The sequence below is a fragment of the Rutidosis leptorrhynchoides genome, chromosome 4 (assembly GCF_046630445.1).
Source record: "Rutidosis leptorrhynchoides isolate AG116_Rl617_1_P2 chromosome 4, CSIRO_AGI_Rlap_v1, whole genome shotgun sequence".
NCBI classification, from domain to species: Eukaryota; Viridiplantae; Streptophyta; class Magnoliopsida; order Asterales; family Asteraceae; genus Rutidosis; species Rutidosis leptorrhynchoides.
The window spans coordinates 535,001,084-535,013,363 of NC_092336.1; the positions used below are offsets into that span (position 1 = coordinate 535,001,084).

Consider the following 12,280-nt stretch of genomic DNA (forward strand, 5'->3'; position numbering starts at 1 on the left):
GATGGACCTATATCTCTTTTATTTTTTGATGTGACCATATGTTTCAGTTAATTTAAGCACAAATAATGAATGCAGATCAAACAAACAGTTCACTTAGTTTAGATCACATTATTAAACTCTAAGCAAATTGGTTTTCATTATGCATAGAATCAAAGCTTAGGAATTTGGAAACGACAGCATAATAATAGTTTGATTAAGGAAAAGATATGAACTCCATACTGTTTTTTGTCCCTGAAAAAGAGCAACTTCAGAAGTTTTGTCAAAAACTCGTCTAGAACTTGATGTACCACATGTGTACATATACCAGCATTATGCAAGTATGTAACAATCTAAGAGTAAAGAGTTAACTTGTGAAACTTATTGCCTAACATTTATTTTGGGTGTACTTGGTTAAAATTCAATAATGAGAACATGATATCACAGGGAAATTCAATTCACATTTAAATATCACAGAAACATGTACTAGGTTAAAATTTACTACTATGTTTTATTGTTTCTTTATTTTTGGGAATTTAGCATCACATTAGGGATATGATGGTGGTGGACCTTTAAGAGCAGGGTGGTCCTGAAAAGAAACTTGACGAGACATAAAGTAACAAAAGGAAAATTTGTTGAAAATAATATGATTTAGATAGATAATAGATATTGAAGTTTTATGGAGAATGCCATAGTCACAGACTCAGAGTTATACTTACTATATTTAAGATTTAAAAATTCGTTAAATTATTTACATGGTATAAATATTTCTTTTTAATACATATTACTATCATTATTTAATTTTGATTTATTCATGGTAAATGTAACCATACACTATGGTTAGCATTCTCCAAGTTTTATTAAATGGATCGAGAAAGACAAGGTGAAAGCGAGTATGTTATGTCAAAAGGCTATCAACGCTCGGTTTCTAGACCAAGTTTGAGGAATGTAGGGTTTCTAGACCTAGTCTTGCGGATCTTGAATATCCATCTCTAACGCTCGGTGAAGCTCAAAGTTTAGAAGCTCCCTTTAGTGAATCGGAAATCTTAGATGCTATCAACGACTGTGGTAGTGATAAAGCTCCGGGTCCGGATGGGTTTAACCTTAGATTCTTCAAGAAATTTTGGGGTACCATCAAAGATGATGTCATTAGTGCTATTCAATGGTTTTGGGATAAGGGAGAGTTGTCTCGGGGTTGTAATTCTTCATTCGTTACGTTGATCCCAAAAAAGTGTGAACCGCTTACTCTTAGCGATTACCGACCTATTAGCCTTATCGGAAGCTTTTATAAAATTCTAGCAAAAATTCTTTCCAATAGACTTAAGAAAGTTATCCCAAGGCTAATTGGTTCGGAACAAAGTGCGTTCTTGAAAGAACGATATATCCTAGATGGAGTATTAGTGGCAAATGAATCTCTTTGTTTCATGAAATCGAATAAGAAAAAAGGAATCATCTTCAAAGCCGACTTCGAAAAGGTTTTTGATAGCCTTAATTGGGACTTTCTCATGGAAGTCATGGGTTGTATGAGATTTGGTTCAAAATGGTGTAAATGGATCTCTTCTTGCTTATCTTCGGCTAAAATATCAATCCTCGTTAATGGCTCTCCCACTCGGGAATTCACCATTGGCCGAGGTGTCCGACAAGGTGACTCTCTCTCACCTTTTCTTTTTATCTTAGCCGCGGAAGGACTTAATATTCTCACAAAAGCAACGGTTGATCGAGGTCTTTTTAAGGGAGTAGAGATTGGAAACGATAAGATTTTGGTATCCCACTTGCAATTTGCGGATGATACGATGTTTTTCGGTGATTGGTCTAGCGCTAACGCCCGCAATCTCCTTAATATATTAAAATGTTTCGAATTATCATATGGTTTGAAAGTAAATTTTCGGAAAAGTTGTCTTTATGGTGTGGGTGTGGATCATAACGAAGTTGTTAGGTTAGCCAATCGTATGGGTTGTCAAGCCGGTAAACTCCCCTTTATTTATCTTGGTTTGCCTATTGGTGCTAGTATGAAGAAAGTTTGTGATTGAAATCCGGTGATTGAAAAATTTAAAAAAAGACTTTCGGATTGGAAAATGTGAACTGTGTCTTATGGTGGAAGATTAGTCCTTTTAAAATCAGTTCTTAATAGCCTTCCTTTGTATTACTTTGCGCTTTTTCGGGCTCCTACTTGTGTGCTAAAAATATTAGAGAGTGTGAGACGTTCTTTTTTTTGGGGAGGGGACAATTCGGGTTCTAAAATTAATTGGGTTAAATGGGAACACACTTGTTCTTCATATCGGGAGGGGGGGTTGAATATTGGCTCATTAAAAGCCAAAAACTTGGCACTCTTGGGCAAGTGGTGGTGGAAGTTTAAAACCGAAACCGACTGCTTGTGGTCAAAAGTGATTCGTAGTATCTATGGAATTGACGGTTGTTTGGGGTCGGATAGTGGGCTTGCTCACCGTTCAACTTCAAGTACTTGGTATAACATCATTTGTGCAGGAAATTATATTGAAGAGTTACAAGTCCCGTTTAAAAGTTCGTTCACAAAATCGGTTGGTAATGGTGATTCTACTTCGTTTTGGAATGAAGTGTGGTGCGGTTCGGATTCTTTCAGAAATAACTTTCCTAGATTATTCAGGTTGGAGTCTAACAAGGATGCTTTGATCAGTGAGCGGATTAGTCCCCTGGAAGAACATGTTGCAAATCAAAATGTTGTCGCTACTGTAGTTTCCTCGGCTCCTTCACATTCTGGACGCGGTGTTGCTACTGTTGCTGCAGGTCCTAACCAGCCGGTTGCCCCATCTGTTGCTACGCGGTCTGGCCTATCTGCTAGTACGTTTCAGTTTCATTGGGTATGGGTGCGTGCCCCATCTGGGCGTACAGGGGGGGAGTTGATCGATTTAACTAATCTTCTTCGTAGCATCTCCTTGGATTTTAGTGTTCGTGACTCGTGGAAATGGTCCCTGTCTTCTAATGGTTTGTTCGAAGTCAAAAAATTATCTTCTCTTATTGATGCGAAGCTTTTAAATTATGGAAATGATATTTCATGTGAATCTTTGAGAAATAATCTTGTCCCTAAAAAAGTCGAAGTCTTTGTTTGGAGAGCTTTATTGAAGAGAATTCCGGTCCGTGTTGAATTAGATAAAAGGGGTATTGACCTTCATAGTGTTCGTTGTCCAGTTTGTAATGATGATATGGAGTCGGTGGATCATTTTCTATATAGGTGCAAATTCACAGTTGATATATGGACTCGTATCTTTAAGTGGTGGAATTTTGAAAACCTCTCAAATTTAAACGGAAGCAATTATCTCCGAGGTATATCTTCGCGTTCCATGTCTTCTTTCGGAAAGTATCTTTGGCAAGCTGTGGAGTGGGCTTGTGTTTATCTTTTGTGGAAGAATCGTAATGCTACGGTGTTCAATAACAAAATAAGCATTGCTCCGGTACTTCTGAATGATATTCAAATCAAATCATTTGAGTGGATTTCGGGTCCTCTAAAAGGAAAAGATACAAGTATCGATTGGTTGAATTGGCTTTCGAATCCCCATGTTTTTCTTCATAGATAATTAATTAGTTTCTTTGTTGGGTTGCAATCTTTGCTTCCCCCCCCCCCCTTACTGTGGCTGTTTTTTAGTTTTTCCTCGGCCCGCCTCGTTTGGCCGAGTGCTTCTTGTTGTTCTCTTTGTGTTTCGTTTTTTTAATACCATCTTGCTTTTCAAAAAAAAAATGTTACGTCAAAAGGCTAGAATAAGATGGGTACTTGAGGGAGATGAAAACTCTAAATTTTTTCATTCCTCCATTAAGCGAAAATACAACAAGGGGAATATTCGGGGTTTTCACATTAATGGGGTGTGGATGGAGGATCCGAGTGTGGTGAAAAAATTGATTTTTGAGCATTTTAAAGGAAGATTCTCTGAACCTGCAAGCTTGAGACCTTCTCTGTCGACGCAGGACTTTTCCTTTCTATTTGCTGATAGGGTCCGAAGAGGTAACAGTGAGCCTGATAGGGATGGGCCGAGGGATAATGATGATGGGGTATTCAGATTGGGCCGTGATGGGCCTGTGGGTTCCGACACAAATGAAAGGGTGCACTGTTCAAACCGTGGGGCTGAGAACTCTTATTTTTTATTGGGTCGCGAGGAAGCAAATGGTTTAGAGGCAATTTTCACGGATGAGGAAATATGGGAAGCGGTTAAAAGTTGTGCTAGTACGAAAGCACCGGGTCCGGATGGTTTCAACATGAGATTCTTTAAAAAATTTTGGGGTGTTATATGTGCGGATCTAACGGAAGCAATCAAAGAATTTTGGGAAAAGGGCGAAATATCGAAGGGATGCAACGCTTCTTTCGTCACATTAATTCCAAAGAAATGTGACCCGGTGATGATTAACGACTACCGGCCTATTAGTTTGATTGGTAGCTTGTATAAGATTATCTCAAAGTTGCTTTCTAATCGTCTCAAGAAGGTGGTTCCGAATCTAATGGCATTTGAACAAAGTGCTTTTATTAAAGGACGTAATATTATGGATGGTGTGTTAATCGCTAATGAAACGCTGGATTATCTTAAGAAAGGGAACTTTGAGAGTTTTATATTTAAGCTTGACTTTGAAAAGGCCTTTGATAGTCTTAATTGGGGATTTCTTATGGATATGATGAAACTCATGGGCTTTGGGGAAAAGTGGAGGAAATGGATTTTTGTGTGTCTTAGCTCGGCCTCTATCTCGATTCTAGTTAATGGGTCTCCTACTAGTGAGTTTCAACTTGAACGTGGGGTAAGGCAAGGCGATCCTCTTTCGCCTTTTCTCTTTATCATTGCGGCGGAGGGTCTAAATTGGCTTACGAAAGCGGCGGTTCGAGCTAATCTCTTCTTGGGGGTGGAGGTGGGACGGGATAATATTCCGATCTCTCATCTTCAATATGCGGACGACACGATTTTTTTCGGTAAGTGGGGGGGAGAAAATATTGAGAATCTAATGAAATTGTTGAAATGTTTTGAATTAGCATCCGGGCTTAAAATAAAGTACCATAAAAGTAGCATTTTTGGGGTTGGTGTTGATCATACGGAAGTTAATAGTGTGGCTCGAAAGTTTGGGTGTGTAGTTGGGACCTTCCCATGTATATATCTTGGTCTCCCGGTGGGTGCGAACATGAATAAAAAGATCAATTGGAAACCGGTCTTGGATAAATTCGAGAAAAGGCTTGCGGATTGGAAAGCTCGTGCGATGTCCTTTGGTGGAAGGTTGACTCTTGTTAACTCGGTTCTCAATAGCTTGCCGTTGTATTACTTCTAGCTCTTCCGCGCTCCGTCTTCCGTTCTTAAAAAACTTGAGAGTGTAAGACGTATTTTCTTTTGGGGTGGGGGGGGGGGGGGGGGGTGGGGACGGGTGAGGGTAAAAAAATCTCTTGAGTTAAATGGGAAAATGTGATGCATCCTTATGGGGAGGGTGGGTTAAATATTGGTTCTCTTCATGCTAAAAATATGGCTTTAATCGGCAAGTGGTGGTGGAGGTTCTTAACCGAAACTTCCTCATTGTGGGTTAAAGTCATCAAAAGCATTTATGGGGGTTCGGGACTTTTGGATTCGGGTGGGGTCTTTAATTCTACTTATCATTCTACTTGAAGCATGATTATTAAGACAGGGATACATCTCGAGGAGCAAGGAGTCGGTTTCAAGAAGTCGTTCAAAAAAGAGCTCGGTAATGGCAAAGACACCTTGTTTTGGTTGGACGTGTGGTATGAGGACATTCCTTTCAAGGACCGTTTTAAAAGATTGTTTCGTCTTGAGAGCGACCCGAATGCTTCGGTTCACAAGCGATTGGGTTGGGATGGGATATCGAATCTTGGATCATGGGAATGGGTGAATCATCCTAGAGGTAGAACGGGGTCGGAATTCGATGAATTACGACAAATAATACGTGGTATGGTGAACAATAATGAGAAGAAGGATCGATGGGTATGGGCTCTTACTTCGAATGGGAATTTTTCAACAAAGGTTCTAGCGAATTTGGTGCGGTCAAAGATTATCAATTCAAGGGCTTCCGGTTTTGAGACGATGCGTAATAATTTGGTTCCTAAAAAGGTTGAAGTTTTTGTTTGGAGAGCAATGAATGGTAGGCTCCCCGTATTGTCGGAACTCGACAAAAGGGGAGTTGACCTTCACTCCGTTAGGTGTCCTATTTGTGATAATGACATTGAGACAGTTCAACATGCGCTATTTAAATGTAACATAAGCAACGAGGTTTGGAAGAGGATTTCCAAGTGGTTCGATTTATCTCACGGTTTCTTGGACCAAAACAATTGTTTCAAAGGTCTTTCATCTTTTCAAATGACGGAAGTGGGTTTTAAAATTTGGCAAGCGGTTGAATGGACGTGCGGGTACATCATATGGAAAAATCGAAATAAAAAGGTTTTCAAGAACATATGTTGGAACCCCCCGATGGCACTTAATGAAATTCAAACAAAGAGTTATGAATGGATTGCGAAAAGATGCAAATTAATATCGATTGAGTGGAACACATGGCTAGTCAACCCGAAGCGTCTTATATGTTAATTTTTTCTTTGTAAATTGTTGTGAAAATGTGGATAGGAGTTATATGACGGATACCACTCTTAATATCCGCTTATTGCTCTTGTTCTTGTAGATAGGTGCGATGTTTTGGGGGATTACGTTTTTTCCCCAACAAAATTGTAGTGTACTCTTGCGTTATTATTATTCTAATAAAAATTTTATGCCTTTCAAAAAAAAAAAATTCTCCAAGTTTTATTAAATTTTTACATGCTATGATATTTAGAGTTATAAGGGAAAATATAACAAACACAAAAAGTGTACACTGTTATGATACACAAAGTCAAGGAATTGTCTGCACAATTTTATTACTACTACTATTTCACCTACTAAGTAATGAATATGGTCATAATTTGTACAGTAGACTTGTTAGTATAAATATGGATTCAGTTGAAAGCATATGATGTACCAATACTTCAATAAACTACTAAAGTTTACATTTCCTCTCTTCTAATATTACAAGTTTAAATTAGAGCATAGGCCACTAAAGATAGTTATTATCTACTCAATTATAACACGTTATCAGCACGAAGTGCTCCGTATAATCAAGGTTTATCTAAGTAAGCACACGTCACTAATCAAGGTAAGAAATTATCTAACTTTTAATAACTTCACTAACATTTATATTTATGTTATTTAAGTTATATATGGTCGGTTATACCGCCTGAATTATATTTCTGTAATCTAACTTTTATTAACTTCACTAACATTTATATTTATGTTATTTAAGTTATATATGGTCGGTTATACCGCCTGAATTATATTTCTGTAATCTAACTTTTATTAACTTCACTAACATTTATATTTATGTTATTTAAATTATATATGATCGGTTATACCGCATGTAATCTAACTTTTATTAACTTCACTAACATTTATATTTATGTTATTTAAGTTATATATGGTCGGTTATACCGCCTGAATTATATTTTCTGTAATCTAACTCTTATTAACTTCACTAACATTTATATTTATGTTATCTAACATTTATGATTACTTATGCAATTAATCATTATTTATTTCATGCATACTAATGTTTATTCTTAAATTTATTATTTATGCATAATATGTTTATTCTTTTAATCTTTGTATTTATACTAAACGTATTTATACTAAATGTATTTTATAGTAATCATATTTATACTAATAAAATTCTTTTATTAAAATTATTTTAATACAACGGCAACATAACGATCGTTAACATTAATTAACGACGTTACAACAGTCATATATACATAATGGTTGTTAACGTCGATTGACGACGTTACAACGACTATATTTTTCAAATATAAATTAAACATCTCCGTTTTCACATTTTCACAAATCAATCTTCATTTTCTCAAATTACTACTCTCCAAATTTTTTTATTAAAAGATGATTAACTCAAGGATGATTTTTCCTACTGTATTGGTCATAATAGCTATCATCCTTGTTGCTTGTACACCACTAGATGAACCTACATTCTATCCTTCCCTTATGGTTTTATTATTTGTAATCATACCATTATTCCTTTGTTTGCTACTTATGAATATAAACTAATTCTAATTTCATGTTGTTATTTGTCTATGAAAAAAAAAATTGATTATGATTATGATTATGATTTATGTTGTTCATCTTTCTGAAAATAGAAAATGTCAAACTTATCAAAGCTTGAGTTTGATGCCTTAGACGTATCGGGAACAAACTACACATCATGGGTTATGGACGTAGAAATAAATCTTGGATCATTGGGTATTCTAGAAACTTTAAAAGAAAACAATACTTGTTCCGATCAAGATAAATTAAAATCAATTGCTTTTATTCGCAAACATATTGATACCACCTTAAAACATATGTTTCTCACTATCAAAGATCCACATGTTTTATGAGAAAATATCAAGAGTAGATTCGATAATCAAAAGGAAATATTACTCCCAGCTGCGAGGGAAGAATGGAGAAATCTAAGGTTCCAAGATTTCAAAAAGGTAAGTGAATACAGCTCGGCCATGTTCAAGATCCGTTCAAAGCTTCAATTCTGTGGTCAAGAAATAAGTGATGCTGATATGATGGAGAAAACTTTCTCCACAATGCATTCTGCAAACATAACTGTGCAAGAAAATTTAAGATTGCAGAATTATAAAACTTTTTCCAAACTTCAAACTTATCTCTTAGTTGCAGAAGTTAATAAAGAATTACTGATGAAAAATCAAGAATCTCGTCCTACCGGTGCGCTAGCATTTCCTGAAGTTAATGCTATTAACAATAATAATTATAAAAGAAGAAATGCACATGGACGAGGGCGTGGACAAGGTCGTGGCCATATTGGCCAAAACCATCATCATGGAAATTACCATAACAATAATAAAAATCATAACTATGTTCGAAATCACCCTTATGGTAATGGTCGTGGTGGTGGTCGTGATGGTAGTGGTCGTGGACAAAGAAATAATAATCCACAAAATTATAAAATCCAAACACCATACAATCCCACAAATCACAATGTTGAAGAAGGCTCTTCAAAGAATGTTGAAGATTCTTGTTACCGATGTGGTAAAATTGGCCACTGGTCTAAAAACTGCCGAACAAATCAGCATTCTGTTAATCGGTATCAAGAATCCCTAAAGGGAAAACGAAAAGAAGCAAATCTTGTGGATGACCTTGATACAAAAATCACTGAGCCAACTTGTGACTACTTTAATGAATAAATTTCTAATATCTATATATATAGATATCCTATTATATGTTCCCGTTAAATAAATGGTTGTAGATTTTCAATCTACACCATATCTAGTTTACTACATATTTCCTTATTATGTGCTATCGTTTGTAACATGTTTTGAATGTAATATATTGATGAATTATGTACTCATTATTTGTTTCTCATATTTTTTTGAAGTTCATGATGTACTGTTGGAGTAAAAAAAATCAATCAAATGGTAGAGATATTTGTATTGCAGACAGTGGTGCCACTCACACGATACTCAAATCTAAAAAATATTTCACGGACTTGAAAGCAACAGAAGGAACTATACATACTATATCAGGTCCTGTGGACTTAATAAAAGGGATGGGAAAGAAAAAATTCATGTTACCAAATGGTACGAATTTTCTGATAAATAATGCCTTATTTTCTCCCATGTCAAAGAGAAATTTGTTAAGTTTCTCTGACATATACCAAAATGGATATGATTATCATTCAGTGACAACAGAAAATGAAAAATATTTAAGTATCACTGATAATAATCGTGTAATTGAAAAACTACCAAGACTTCATTCTGGTTTACATTATACACATATAAATGTACCTAAAGTAAATGTGGTAGTTAAAGAAAAGTCATGTGATCCTGTAATGATCAGTTTGTGGCATGAGAGATTAGGCCACCCAGGATCAACAATGATGAAAAGAATAATACAAAATACACATGGACATCCATTGGCGGATCAAAGGATCCCTCATGATGCACTTATCCCATGTACATCATGCTCACTTGGAAAGTTGATAATAAGACCATCACCTCTTAAGGTTGAAAAAGAATCACCAATGTTTCTTGAAAGAATTCAAGGTGATATATGTGGACCAATTCATCCACCATGTAGACCATTTAGATATTTTGTGGTTCTAATAGACGCATCTAGTAGATGGTCTCATGTTTGTCTATTATCAAGTCGAAATATGGCATTTGCAAAATTTCTTGCTCAAATTATTAAATTGAGAGCACATTTCCCTGATTATACTATTAAAAGGGTGAGACTAGATAATGCCGGTGAGTTTACATCTCAAGCATTTAATAACTTTTGCATGTCTATTGGGATTATTGTTGAACATCCCGTTGCCCATGTGCATACACAAAATGGTTTAGCTGAATCATTAATTAAACGATTGCAGCTAATAGCTAGACCATTGATAATGCGAACAAAACTCCCAATATCTGTATGGGGCCATGCAATTTTGCATGCTGCATCATTGATTCGCATTAGACCAAGCGCAAGTCATACATATTCTCCCTTGCAACTTGCTTTTGGCCATCAGCCAAATATTTCCCACCTTAGAACATTTGGTTGTGCGGTTTATGTCTCTATCGCACCACCACAACGCACTAAAATGGGTCCTCAAAGAATGATGGGAATATATGTTGGATATGAAACATCTTCAATAATAAGATATATTGAACCCATGACGGGTGATGTTTTTACAGCACGTTTTGCTGATTGTCACTTTAATGAAACATTATTCCCTAGATTAGGGGGAGAAATAAAAAATAAAGAAAATGATGTTTCATGGTGTGAACCTCAATTAATGTATCTTGATCCTCGCACAAAAGAATGCGAGACCGAAGTTCAAAAAATAATGCATATGCAAGAACTTGCGAATAAATTGACTGATGCATTTACAGATACAAAAAGAGTGACTAAATCATATATACCAGCAGCAAATGCTCCAGCTCGAATTGAAATTCCAAAAACTGGCAATAATGTCATTCTTGAGTCTTTGCCACGCCAGAAACGTGGGAGACCAATTGGTTCCAAAGATAAAAATCCTCGAAAAAGAAAATCAGCTAATAATGAGGTAAAAGAAAGTGTTCAAGAAGAACTACAAATCAATACTCCTTCCGCAGAGGAGATTGATGATGTCAATACGGAATTTTCAATCAATTATGCACATTCAAAAATATTATAGAACCGAAATGAAATGAAAAACCTTGATGAGATATTTTCATATAATGTTGCATATGACATCATGAATGATGATGATGATCCAGAACCAAAATCTGTCATGGAATGTCAAAATAGACATGATTGGGATCATTGAAAAGGAGCAATACGAGCTGAATTTGAATCGCTCAATAAAAGAAAAGTTTTCGGATCTATCATTCTCACACCTAAAGATGTGAAACCCGTGGGATATAGATGGGTTTTTGTGCGAAAAAGAAATGAGAAAAATGAAGTTACAAGGTATAAAGCTAGACTTGTAGCTCAAGGTTTTTCTCAAAGACCAGGAATTGATTATGAGGAAAATTATTCTCCTGTTATGGATGCAATTACTTTTAGATACTTAATCAGCCTGGCAGTTTCTAAAAATTTAAAAATGCATCTCATGGATGTTGTGACTGCTTATCTTTATGGATCACTTGATAGTGATATATATATATATGAAGATACCTGAAGGATTTAAGGTATCAGAAGTAACCAATGCAAAACCCAAAGAAATGTACTCAATCAAGTTACAAAGGTCTTTATATGGGTTGAAACAATCGGGTCGCATGTGGTATAAACGATTAAGTGATTACTTGATAAGCAAAGGATATACCAATAATCTTATTTGCCCATGTGTTTTCATTAAGAAAACAACATCCGGATATGTGATCATAGCTGTTTATGTTGATGATCTTAATATTATAGGTACAAATAAAGAGATCCATGAAGCCATTCAACTTCTAAAGAAAGAATTTGAAATGAAAGATCTCGAAAAAACCAAGTATTGCCTTGGTTTACAAATTGAACATATGCCTAATGGTTTACTTGTACATCAAACAACATATACTGAAAAGATTTTAAAACGTTTTATTATGGACAAGGCAAAACCATTAAGTACTCCTATGGTTGTTAGATCACTTAATGTTGACACTGATCCATTTCGTCCCTATGAAGATCATGAAGACATCCTGGGACCAGAAGTACCATATCTTAGTGCAATTGGAGCTCTTATGTATCTTACAAATTGTACAAGACCTAACATTTCTTTTGCAGTTAATTTGTTGGCAAAGTTCAGCTCAGCT

General features: G+C 35.8%; 2 protein-coding genes across 2 annotated transcripts; both read left to right on the forward strand.

The window, feature by feature from the left end:
* The first annotated feature begins 840 nt into the window (after positions 1 to 840).
* Positions 841 to 3,527, forward strand: LOC139842594 (uncharacterized). The gene is made up of 3 exons (XM_071832713.1): positions 841 to 869; positions 929 to 1,983; positions 2,098 to 3,527. The coding sequence occupies exons 1-3, from the start codon at positions 841 to 843 to the stop codon at positions 3,525 to 3,527; spliced, it is 2,514 nt and encodes an 837-aa protein (XP_071688814.1).
* A 2,055-nt stretch (positions 3,528 to 5,582) lies between these two features.
* Positions 5,583 to 6,509, forward strand: LOC139842595 (uncharacterized). Its single transcript, XM_071832714.1, has one exon. The coding sequence runs from the start codon at positions 5,583 to 5,585 to the stop codon at positions 6,507 to 6,509; it is 927 nt and encodes a 308-aa protein (XP_071688815.1).
* The last annotated feature ends 5,771 nt before the right edge of the window (positions 6,510 to 12,280 follow it).